This window comes from Euprymna scolopes, chromosome 35 (assembly GCF_053919585.1).
Source record: "Euprymna scolopes isolate OS-2025 chromosome 35, ASM5391958v1, whole genome shotgun sequence".
NCBI lineage: Eukaryota > Metazoa > Mollusca > Cephalopoda > Sepiida > Sepiolidae > Euprymna > Euprymna scolopes.
This window is the reverse complement of record NC_136516.1, coordinates 33,085,078-33,098,162: the sequence shown is the minus strand read 5'-3', so window position 1 is coordinate 33,098,162 and position 13,085 is coordinate 33,085,078. Positions and strand designations below refer to the sequence as shown.

The window sequence follows — 13,085 nt, the reverse complement described above, 5'->3', positions numbered from 1 at the left end:
ATTTGGTTAATTCTTAAATAAAATGTTTATGAACTTGTTAAATTAAAAATTTTGATAAAATCTAAGTGGAAGAAAATTATGAGGGACTTCTTTTTTTTTTTTTTTTGATAAACAGTCTGTCAATTTTTTGATAAACAGTCTGTCAAGTTCCATTTTTAAAACCAGAAGTACTCTAGTAGATTTTTACTCTTCAACCAAAAAAACTCATTTGAGATGATGAACACAGCACGAGAATTCTTATTTTTTTGTCTTTAAAATAAAAATCAAACTAATTTAATGAAAAGTAATGCAACCACAAAAAACATAACTAAACATAATATCACAAATAAGATTAACAGTAAAAAATAAAATATTGTTATAAAAAAAAAAAAAAAAATTTAATACAGTTTAAAGTTCTGTTAAAAGTGATACACCAATATATACATACCAGAGTTATTTTGATTTGGACTAAAAAACAATTAAGCATTAATGCACATGTATATTTATTACATGTCGAGAAAAAGACAAACATCTAGTATTAATATGTGCCATGTATATCTTCACACTGACATTTTGTTCGTAATAACCATTGTGCTACGGTACAAATAATGCAAACCATCTAAAAAATATTCTGCTTTAACCAATGTAACAAGAGATCTCATTTAGGCACATATTGTCAAACTCTGGAATCTGTCAAATGAAATCCTTTATATATATATATATATATATATATATATTATTTTAATTGTAATCCATTATTGAGATGAGTATTATTTTTATTAATTTATTTATTGCAAACTATTATCCTCATTTTTCTTAATTGTTGCTTCATGACATTTCGGCCAACTAGATGTTGAATCTCTATGGTTCCAGGTGAGAATTGTCTGAAGATAGCGGTTTCAATCCTACCCAAAGCCGACCAAACATGGTGAGACGACAACAACTATGACTGGCAGTAATTGCTGAAAATGCAGTTAGGAGATTCGGAACCTTTATCCTGTCATGGTTACCGCCTGATGAAGGCCAGAGAAATACTTGGCCGAAAAATCATGAAACAACAACTAAGAGGAGAATATTAGTCTGCAATAAATAAATAAATAAAAATCCTTTAATCCATAATTGGATAAAAGTTTTGAGCAATTCATAATTCTATTCATAATCTCATCCACTGAAGGACTGAACCTTTTACATTAAAATTTCTGAAATAAAATATTTGCCACACCAGCGGCATTCACTTCAAGCAGGTCAAATTAGCTTTCGGAAGTTTCATGGGAATATTAAGTTCACAAGTGGTCCCCAGCTGCACGTATATTCCGGTTAAGGGAAATGTTAGATTTTGCAGTTCTTGCAAGGTGATGTGCTACATACAGCGCCTGGTATTCCCAAATGGTTTCCCATCTGGTACTGACCAGGTTCAATGTTGTGTAATCTAACGAGAACCGGTGTGTCAATGTAATTATATTTGGTTACATATTTCTCAGGAATGTAGTTCATTTTTTGCTTGAATTTTTCACAATATCTAATAAATTTAAAGACGACACTATTTTATTTCATGGTTCCCCAACAGTGTTGATCATACACCAGCTTCCTTAAAAAATCAAGAACAAAAATGTTCCAGATGTTGGATCTAGTTTTTTGCTATGGATTAACTTTTTCACTAACCTAACCAATTTATGTTATTAAAAACTATTTGTTGTACATCCTTGGCTAAAAAAAATTGTTATTTACAAAACAAATGTATTTTTATATTATCTATTTTATATTTATTATTATAGTATTATTTACAAATATGTAAAAAGTATATATATGTATATATATATATATATATTTTATTAATTTTAATATAAGTACTTTACAGCAATCAGTTTCTATCCAAGCTTTGTTTAGCAATTGCTAGGACTTTAATAACTAATGTTAATCAAGTTTATATATATATATTATATATATATATACATACATACACGTATAGATGTTGCATTGCATTCTATGTTACTTAGCTCGATCTCTCTTCTGATGAGAAGCATTATGCTTTGAAATGCCTAGGTATAATTATAACGCTTCGTTCCAGTGATGTTTTTTCCTTATTGAATTGACAAATATATATTTATATATACTAATATAAGTTTTTTTTCTTGTCTATAATTTTCTTATATATATATATATATACATTTATTTCTCAATGTACACCCATAAGTGGTGGGTGTATGTTTTTGTTTCACAGAGACAGTTGTAAATTGATAGCAACAGTTTCAAGAATTTTTAAATGTGTCTTTGAACGTGCTCTGTACAGACTTGGCATATAAATGTTTTCTTTTTCTTTTATATAATATATTCACATCTATATGTATATGCATTTTAAACTGAACTTTTTATCTAGTTTTGGATGTGTGCTATTGATCTACTTTGATATGACTTAAAAGAATTATATATATGTGTGTGTGTGTAGATGTTATTTGTTTTTGTGATATGTTTTGAATTAATTCAATTATTTACGAAAGTGCATTTTTACCTAAATGCGAGCTGGGAATAATTTTCCCTTTAACCAGTATATATATATATGTAGGTATACAAACATGTTACTATATCATAATAATATAATATCTTCTTAAAATGGTTGACATAATGACAATGATGGAAATAGACAACTTCCCTCCCGGTCTCGTTTTTTGTATGAATATTGTAAATATTGTAAATCTAACTTACCCAGTTGATAGATAAGAACATCTTCAGGTCAAGAGGGTCACCGCTTAACTCCCCCTCAATCATTGTCAGGGAATGACATGTGGCCATGCAGATGGTAAGAGGAGAATTTGGCAATTGGGTGGGATCATATACTGGTGTTTTGAAACTGAAATGCAAAAAAAAAAGAAAAATGTATGAAATAAAAAGATTAGAATAGTGAATTAAAAAAACTTGTGTCAGGCTAGGGAAATCTGAATATGGATTGCCTTAGACAAAATTTGACTCACCGAGAGTTGAGGAAATAAGTAAAAAGATAAAAAGAATAATTAGAAAGTTACAAATCAACAAGAGGCAAGATAGTGAAAAAAAAAGAAATGCAGTAGTAAAGAAAAAAAAAGAAAAAATGCAGTAGAAAAACAAAAAAAATGCAGTAGAAAAACAAAATAATGCAGTAGTAAAAAAAAAAAAATGCAGTAGTAAAAAAAAAAAAATGCAGTAGAAAAACAAAAAATAATGCAGTAGTAAAAAAAAAAAATGCAGTAGAAAAACAAAAAATAATGCAGTAGTAAAAAAAAATGCAGTAGAAAAACAAAAAATAATGCAGTAGTAAAAAAAAAAATGCAGTAGTAAAAAAAAAAAATGCAGTAGAAAAACAAAAAATAATGCAGTAGTAAAACAAAAAATAATGCAGTAGTAAAAAAAAAATGCAGTAGTAAAAAAAAAATGCAGTAGAAAAAAAAAATGCAGTAGAAAAAAAAATGCAGTAGAAAAAAAAATGCAGTAGAAAAAAAAATGCAGTAGAAAAACAAAAAATAATGCAGTAGCAAAAAAAACAAAACAAAAAAAATGCAGTAGCAAAAATAAAACAAACAAAGAAAAAAGATATGCAGTAACAAAACAAAAAAAATGTTGGAGAAAAATACTTACTGTTCTTTTTCATTTGGTATGACTGCCCACAAATCTAAGCCATCTTCTGTCAATGTCCCAGTCTAGAAAGAAAAACAAAACCAAAATAAACAAAAATAGAAAAATAAATTATATCCCTTATTCATAAAATGCTCATGAAAATGAATTTAAAAGAGACTGAAAACATTGCAGAGGAAACAAATGTTATTTTAGCAAAATCATTTTAAACAGTTTTTCTATGTAAGTCATTCAATTTTAAAAAAAAAAAAAAATAAAGGAAAAAACTGATGGAGCGACAAGACAAATTTTCTTTGATGAAATAGCGAACACCATCCAAACTACCTGCTATCTACATTAGTTTCTAAACCATTGAAATGAAATCATAACTTAAAGATAGCTCAACCATACTTATCATAAATTAAAATTTTTCAGATTCAAAGAGATTATACAATCGATATCTTACTCGTTAGGTAAAACGACAAAAGACTTAAAAAGATATATGTATATATTTACTTTTCCACCTTTGGGTCCTTTTATAATAATAAAAAAAATTTTATGGATTTATATGCCACTCTGATGAGTGGTTTGGTCAATCTATACCATCCAACAAAACCTGTGTAAGGCATACCATACAACCAATAAAATAAGATGGTTACATAAATATACTTGTGGTATTGGAATTGTTTACAAATTATATATAAGGAGAGAGAAAGAGATTTATGTGTAAATACCTTATCAAAACAAATGAGATTTAATTTCCCACAGAAATTGATCCTTGGTGGACTGATGCAGAATATTCCTTGCTTCTTCAATCGGTTCTGAGCATAGACAGTTCCAACAGTCATCGCCGCTGGTAATGCAGGAGGAACAACTATCGTGATGATATCAAGTGCGCGGAGGAAAATCGTGCCAACTGAGAACTATTTAAAAAAAAAAAATGTTTTAAATGAACACAGCAGAAAAAAATTAATCTTTTAAACATTAACAACTGTTTAATCGCCATCACAAAAAATAAAAAGTTTGTTAGGCCTAAAAAAAAAAAAAATTTCTTTGGCCTGAAGATAGAGTCATCACCCTTGAGAACAAGTTGGCCATGACAGTGTGAGAGGTAAACAAGCATCTCGCATCAAACTTTAATCATTACATATCCAACAGCTTTTACATTACTGTTTAATCTGTAAGTTGTTAAATAAATGTATTAAAGGTTATACTGCGTCTGTTGATTATTTTGGAGTGGTTATTAAACCGATAGCATGTACCTCAGATGAAACAAAATAAAATAAAATTTTTCAATTTTTTTTAATTAAATTTTTGAATTAAATCTTAATTTTTTTCACAAAATATTAATATTTCAAAGTTGAAAAAAGAAATAAAGTTAATTGTCTTACATGTTTCCTTATATAAATATATATGCTGTAAATCATTCCACAGCCAGCCAATACGCAGAGCAAGAGGATAAATTTGATGGAATCTTTATAAAATTTGAAGCCCAAAGGTTTTGGAAACAAGATGGCTCTGACAAGTTCTCCTTTAGCCGTGTTAAAACCTGCAGGTAAGAAAAAATACATTGTTACAAATGAACATTTATAAATAGATCTGGAACTTGGTTGGTAAGGCGAGGAAGAGTGAGATATGTTGCTGGCGTACTAAGCCTCAGTCTTGTCTTTTTTAGCTGTCTAGCTTAACTTTCTCCCTTTCTTTCATTCGTTTTCTCCCCCCCCCCTTGGAAATGGGATGTACTTAAAACTATTAATCATATGAGATCACAAAAAGTAAAATGTTTCTTAAACAAGCAAAGATTTCTGTGCAATTAGGGAAGATAAAAAAAAATACATGTTTACAAATGAAGATTTATAGATAGATCTGGAATATGTTTGGCGAGGCGAGGAAGAGCAAGATATGTTGTTGGCATGCTAAGCCTCTGTCTTTTTTTTTCATCTAGTTGTCTAGTAAACATGCGTATATATTCATTTATAAAATATACTTATCTAGCTTAAATATTTGAGTGGAGAGCCATTCTTATAACAGATTATAACAGAAAGAGGATCCAAAAAGGGATGGCAAAAAAAAAAAAAAAAATACCTATCATAGAGAAAATAAAATTATCCAACTGCAAACATTAAATATAGTTGTCTCAAGCAAAATTGGCAGCATCAATCCAGTCAAAGCTTTGAAGTAAAGAATTCCAGGAAAAAAAAAAATGATGGTATTAATCCATTCAAAAGCTTTGAAGTAAAGAATTCCAGGAAAAAAAAAAAAAAATTATGGTATTAATCCATTTAGCGCCACCAAAACCTAGGTCGCTTCTGATGTTAACACAAAAAGCTTTGACAGAAAAACTTGATGTTCAGGATACTTTATACAGCGATTCTGATACCCAATTGGTCTGTTCTTATCATCCCTGACCATAAGTATAAAAATCCAAACCTTTGTGATCATACCCAATATTATGCCAACAAAGATTGCAACACTTTTCCTTGATTCTTTTTATTTCCTTTTAAAAAGCAACACTTATAGGAAAATGGAAATTGGATGTACTTAGAAATATTGTTTACAATTACATCCGTAAAATCAGATTTCACTTATTTAATGGGCCCTATGATGACAAGCAAGCAGAAATTAGCTAGTACATAGATTTAGAAACAGGTTCCATTTTAGTTTGACAAAGTTATTGAATTCAAAATTTGTTGTGAACACAACTCCACAAGTCTGTTTTGAAAAGGTGTCATACTAGAGACAGGTTGACGAGTACTTTATACTCATGTGACACGTGACATGATTTATTGCAAGATTGTGATGTCACAAGATCAGGTGACCAGGAACGATTTTGGAAAAAGTTAGCCAGTTTGGTTCTTTAGGAGCAAGAGAACAAATTTGTGTTTTAAAGATGTAGCTCACCAAATTGCAAGACATCCCCCCACCACCACCACCACAAGCTGTAACGGCTAGCAACAAGAACTTGGTGATGTGTTTCAGAAATGCCTTAAAGTCCACAAACTAAAAAAGAAAAAGACTTGGCATTTCCATTTTGCTGGCGAATAAAAATGATTCCTTTCCGGAGAAGGATCAGATGGTGCGAACAGTTGTGCAACTGCAACTCAAAAGACACACGACAACGAGGAAACGAAAAAAGACAGACCATGGCATGCTCAAAAAAGTTAAATGAACGTTAAATATTTGTGGGATCAATGAAGATACGCCATCATGTAAAAACATGAGCAGATCACGAACATGTAAAATAATGTTGAATTATTGGCTGTGACAAAGAAAATTGGGGGGGGGGAGAAAATACTTTATTTTATTTTAATTTTATTTTTTAAATTTTCTTCCTTTGAAGATTGTAACACTGGGCATGGGGCAGCCGAACCAGCTGCCAACATTGCCCTGCTTTTTATTGAAACCAACCTAGAGTTCTCTTTAGTATCCTCGTTGTTCCCTTAAGTGCAATTATTAGAGTGGGTAGTCTAGCTAGTTGATATATTATCTCCTACTTATCAGCCATAAGACAGGAATGGCTGTAGAAAGGTCAGAATCAATAAAACCTTTTTTTTTTTTTTTTACAAGGTGGTCATCACTTATCAAGGCCCGGAAGCCACTCAGGGATAAGGGTTATTGTAAGTACAGTACGTTAGTGTGGATATTTAAAGTGTCTACTTAAGGGGGCGGTTCATCAGGAATTTGTTTACGTTGGACTTGAAGACATCCAAGTTGTAGTCAGGAGGGAAGCAGGCAGACGGAACAGAGTTCCACAGGCGTGCATTTCTAAGAAAGAAGCTTTGTTCATGGAATCTACGTTTTGATTTAGGCATAGATAAAGAGTGGGGAAAGTTTTTGACAGTGGATTCAGCTAGACGGATGTGGATGACTTTTGAAATAGAAGCCAAGATTGTGAGAAAAGGAAGTCAATGATATGTTGTTTTTAGTATTCTCATTGTTCTTAAGGGAACAACGAGGCTACTAAAAAGAACTCTCGGATATGAATGATAGAGAAAGTCGTGTGTGAAGTCTCTCCATCATTCTTTGTGGATGGCTTACCTGTTCTAACGACAACAGCCAACACTTTGGCTTGGCCATAGTATCTTGTTTGAAGCACTTGTGTTCCAGCAAACAGCGTATATTTCTTATGTACAACAGGAGAATAAATTTCATCATCATGTCCACTTAACTGGGTTTTGGTGACTGGGACACTTTCACCTGATTTAAAAGAAAATATTGTTGAAAAATGTATTAATGCTGCATTTTATAAGATTTTTAAAAAATAAGAAATGCGCAAAAAACGTGAAAGCAAGAAAGAAACAAGCAAAAAGAAAAAAGGCACGGAAGAAAAGAGAAAGGCGCGGAACATGGAAAGAAAAGGACGCGGAAGGGAAAAATACACTGGAAGGAAAAATATACACAGTAGGGAAAAAAAAAAAAAAAAGACTCAAAAAACTCGGGGAGGGGGGGTCATTAAAAAAAAAAAAATGAAAGTGCAAGGAATTAATAACTAAATGCACAATTCAGGCGCAAACATTTGACAATCTCCAGAGTGTTTAAACGATGGAAATTGTGAACGTTATATAAACACTAGTTGACTGCCTCTTAGTTTATACTTTCCAGACAGTGGCCATCCTTAAGCATTCTACAAAGGGTTTGATAATTATTGATGACTTTTATATATTATTGCATATGAAAAAACTTATCTTTTACCATAATTGGGAGAGGAGGGGGGGGACGGCATTGTCCAGTCGTAAAATATGCTTAAATATGATGTATATTATTATAGAGTTAATTCTCTATCAATTATTTCATATGACATTGTACCCAATGTCTAGATATGATTTCAAAAGTTTAAAAAAAAAAAAAAAAAAAAAAAAAAAAAAATGATTTTGATACCATCATCTAGAATCCAAACCGAAACCAATAGCAAAATTATAGCTTTATAATCTCGTAACGTAACCACTGGACCATTGTCACTACGACATGAAATCATTAAAAATAAACTAACATGAATGCATAACGATTTGTGCATGCGCATAAGAGTAATTTTAGTTAATTACCGCTTGGCAAGTTCTGATTTCTTTCAATTTTGACCTCATTTTAATTCCTTAAAAACTATTTTAACCAACTAAAGACCTATAAAAGAATGCAATCATTTGAGCCGTCTTGCATAATTCTATAATCTACCGTTTTGGTCAAGATGCAATTTGAAAAAATAGAGACAGACAGACTGACAGATAGATAGATAGATAGACAGACATGAGGTTTATAAATGAGACTAGCAGAGGAGAGAGTGCCCAGTCATAAAATACGCTTAAATATGATATATTTATTTGTCCAGATTTTGTATATATTATTGTAGAATTATAATTTCAAAAGTAAAAAAAAAAGTATTTGGGTACCATTAGCTAGAATTGAAACAGAAAGCAAAACTGTAGCATTCAAAGCTGATGATGTTACCACTGTACCAATGTGACACGGATATGAACTTATTAAAAATAAAGATGAATGTACAAAATGTATAACGATTTTTTGACCCCTTAAAAGGCTATTTTAACCAGCTTAAGATCCATAACAGAACAGTCCATAAAAAATCCAATCATTTGAGGCCCCTAGTGCCGCTCTGCGACTTTGAATTTTGGAAGAGATAGAGTTTGAAAATATGGAGACAGACAGACAGTGACTTTTATATATTAGATTTATTACAAGGATGTAAAAATTTTAAAACCTTGTTTAAAAAAAAAAAAAAAAAAAAAAAAAACAAGTGGAAATAATGTATTCCATGTTTAAAAACACAAGAGAATTGTTAACAAAGTAAAAAACATGTATTCTCACCTGTCAACATGCTCTCGTTAACGATGCAGGTTCCAGCAATAAGGATGGCGTCACATTGTAAAATGCAACCATTTGATGGTATGATAATCACATCACCAGGAACCAACATGTCCGTTGAAACCTCTTCGTATCCTGAAAATAACAGTTTTAAATAAAATTATTTTGAGAAAAATACGAGACAATTTAAACATAAACTAAAGCAGAAAATGCAAAAGGATCATGTCCCTTCCCTCCTGCTTGGGAAGAGAATCCCTTTGTCGAAGCACTGCTTGAATCAACAATTTTGGATCAACACAACAATCATGCTCTGTGCAGTGAATAAACAGACATGTTTATTTTCCATATAAAAATAATTCTGATCTGGTCAAAATATTTTCTGGAAGAAATCAAATCGAATTACATCTTATTGTTCTTAAGAACAATCCATCAAAAAAACTGATTAATCAGACTCCGATATCGATTTCATAGGAGAAACAGACTGGCTTTACATTTATACTTACTTTCTTCACTCCGTCTGACTGTGATTTTCTCATGACCACTTGCAACCATGTCATGTAATGTGACACTTTGCTGTGAAAAAAAAAAAAAAAGATATCAAGTAAAAAAAGAATAAATTTAGAAACAGATTATTTACATGATTGCAACGATTATCCTGATTTTATATATATATATATATATATATATATATATATATATTTTTACACTGTGGTCATCACTTATCAAAGCCCGGAAGCCACTCCGGAATAAGGGTTATTGCAAGTACAGTACGTTAGTGTGGAGATTTAATGAAATGTCTACTTAAGGGGGCAGTTCATCAGGAATTTGTTTACGTTGGACTTGAAGACATCCAGGTTGTAGTCAGGTGTGAAACAGGCAGACGGAACAGAGTTCCACAGGCATGCAGTTCTAAGAAAGAAGCTTTGTTCATGGAATCTACGTTTTGATTTAGGCACAGATAAAGAGTGGGGAAAATTTTTGACAGTGGATTCTGGGAGACCTGACGTTGCCAGGGATTAAATGAGGACCAACGAATGTTTCACACTTCCAATACTTTTATTGTCATCGAAATTTATTTTTCAATTAAATCGATTGATTGCCTGCTCTAGTCAAAAACATACAACGGTACATCAGGAGAAAGCTTCATATGCCTCCCTGCAATGATTTAATCCATAACGTATTGTAATCTAAATTGCACTGTAGAGAACTTAGTGTTGATTTTATAAAATTTTTACATAATGGATTGAATTAAAATTTAAAATGCAAAAGTGAACTATCATGGTTCAATTGTACTCTAAACAGACATTTATTTCGAACATGCCCTTATCTTATCAAAGAACTTGCTTTTGAATATATACATCAGGCCTTTCTGCTTGTGCAGTGATAAAACTTCTCGGGTGCACTTGTGATGTTAGGCTGTATAAGGGTGTTACTTTGGTCAAAATCAGACTATTCATTCTTTAATCAGATTTTTTGATTATCAATACTTATCAAAGGCATTTCAATACATAACCTAACTAAGAACACTCTCAGACACAAAGAATATTTGTGTGAAATTAAAAAAAAACAAAAAACAAGTGAAGCATGCATGGTCCCCCGTGAGTACACAGTGAACAAGGCATAAAAAAATGACTAAGTTCAGCATTAACATAATTAAGATTTAAAAAAAAAAAAATTTTTTTTATCTCATAAGATCACGACAGGAATTAATTGAAAGTCAAGAATACGTACCTTGTGTGTTTCATACAAAGATATTGCGATTGAAATACAGGAAATAAGAAAGATGCAAGCAGCATAATAATAATATTGGTCACTCGCCCATAAAATGATGCTGGCGATTTGGAAGATGTAGAAAGGATTTAGAACCTGAAAAGAAACAAGTTGTACGATTTTATTACGTAAGCAGTAATAAGGAAAAGTTTGGATAAAATCAGAAAAAAATGTAAAAATGAATAGAAAATTAAAGAGACATTTTATCCAGCCGTTTTGAACATAGAGTAAAAGGAATCGTCAATTCCAACTTTAATTATAATAGTAGTTATGAATACTGAATCTTGTTAACCTCATCAGTTTAGCTAACCATTATGAATACGAGTTATTCCCTATGATCGATTAAATAGTTTAGGAAGAAATCTTGTACTATGAATATATAAACATCCGTAAATTTAAAGATGGAGTATAAAAAAGGATTCAATTTGGCATTTAAAATTCTATCTTCAATGGAAATTGGTTCATATAATTAAATAAAAATGAATGAAAGAAAACTTGGGTTGCTTCCCAATTGACTATAACATGGATGTTTTCAAATCTAATGTAAGCAAATTTCTGTTGGTATGTCCTCTTAAATAAAGAAATACTATCCAAGTTCCACTATTGCCGATCATCAGTGTTGTCTCACCGGCCAAACATTCTTGGCCTTTGGACCAAGATCAAAGTGTAGTATCTGTTCTTCAAATTCAACACTTGAATTTTTTGTTCTCTCTCAATGGAGGAGAAGTCCTTCACAACTGAAATAATTTTTATTTTTGTTCCTTTTCTCCACATTAAAAAATGACCCTGGAGTCCAACTGTCCCATGGGATAGCATTGTAAATAGGAACTCATATCCTTAAGTGGCCTTTTAGGCCTTGGTAAGTAGTACCTCCCCCATAGTAAAAAACTATATATATATATATATATATTACCTCGTATATGAGTAATTTCCAATAGGATTTCACTTCTACATTGATGTTGTTAGGTCCATAGATTTCATGTCTGAAGAAGAAAATAAAACTCATAAAAACAAATTCATCCGTCACCAAGATAATGCATTGAAGAAAAAAGATGGGCACATGTTTAGAAGCATTGTTTTCGTATATTTTTTTTAGAAATATGAAAACAAATGTTTTTGTTAAATCATTTTAGTCATATTAACCCTTCTAATACAGCAAATTGTTTGCCTGATGGTGTTGATGTGTGGTTTTGAAAGAAAGTCTTTATGCCAAACACGTATACATACCAACTTTCTTTCAAAACCATGTGTCAACACTAATATCAGTAAAATAAAAAAATAAATAAATGGTATAACTTGCGGAGAATGCCCTTTTTTACGGTTGTTTTAAAAATGGAAATTTTAAATTTTGTTCCGTTTTAATTTTTTTTTTTTTTTTAATTCCGCATGTGCTACAAAAAAAAAAAAAAAAAAAATGAAAATAATTGATAAAATAAAATTTAAGTTTAAAAAAAGAAAAAATGGATAGCACGACCATAGATATGTGCACAAGTTGCAAATATAAGAATTTTTATGCAATAGTAAAATTTTGGGAACAAGGCTTTTTAATTAGGCGGTTTCTCATTGAACATGGAGTATTGCTCAAAATGGTCATATGTCCAAAATGCCAAATTCCGAAAGCCGTTCTTAACATGGGGAGGTTGGGGGTGTTTATTCCTTGTAAGCATATCCGAAAACCTATAAAAGGTATAATTGCTTCTCTCAAATGTCAGGCATGAATCTGTTGTTGTTGTTGTATAGCATTCACCCTAGTTAGGTTGAGCTGGCTTCCTCAGGAGGAAGTGTCAAGGGAATATAACTTCAGAGGCGGTCCCCAGTCGCCTGTAATGTTGAGTGCATTTTTGTTAAGGAAGCCAGTATCTTCAGACAGCCTGATGGTAGCACCTTATGCCCTAACAAGTATTAGTGAACCTGGGAACAATGGTAACTAAGGAACA

The 13,085-nt window shown here is 31.4% G+C and overlaps 1 protein-coding gene and 1 pseudogene across 8 annotated transcripts in view; one reads left to right on the top strand and one right to left on the bottom strand.

Annotated features, from left to right (window-relative positions):
- LOC145259798 (polyamine-transporting ATPase 13A3-like) overlaps positions 1-13,085 on the bottom strand; it is a 198,469-nt gene that overhangs the window by 84,014 nt on the left and 101,370 nt on the right. For all 8 annotated transcript variants that reach the window (XM_080117572.1, XM_080117574.1, XM_080117577.1 and 5 more), the window contains 9 exons: positions 12,062-12,131; positions 11,110-11,244; positions 9,882-9,951; positions 9,382-9,513; positions 7,603-7,761; positions 4,956-5,113; positions 4,299-4,487; positions 3,589-3,650; positions 2,683-2,827 (listed from right to left, as the gene is read on the bottom strand). In XM_080117572.1, the coding sequence (XP_079973698.1) occupies positions 2,683-2,827; positions 3,589-3,650; positions 4,299-4,487; positions 4,956-5,113; positions 7,603-7,761; positions 9,382-9,513; positions 9,882-9,951; positions 11,110-11,244; positions 12,062-12,131 (1,120 nt within the window). The remainder of the gene's footprint in view (positions 1-2,682; positions 2,828-3,588; positions 3,651-4,298; positions 4,488-4,955; positions 5,114-7,602; positions 7,762-9,381; positions 9,514-9,881; positions 9,952-11,109; positions 11,245-12,061; positions 12,132-13,085) is intronic.
- LOC145260065 (U2 spliceosomal RNA) lies at positions 11,782-11,937 on the top strand (annotated as a pseudogene).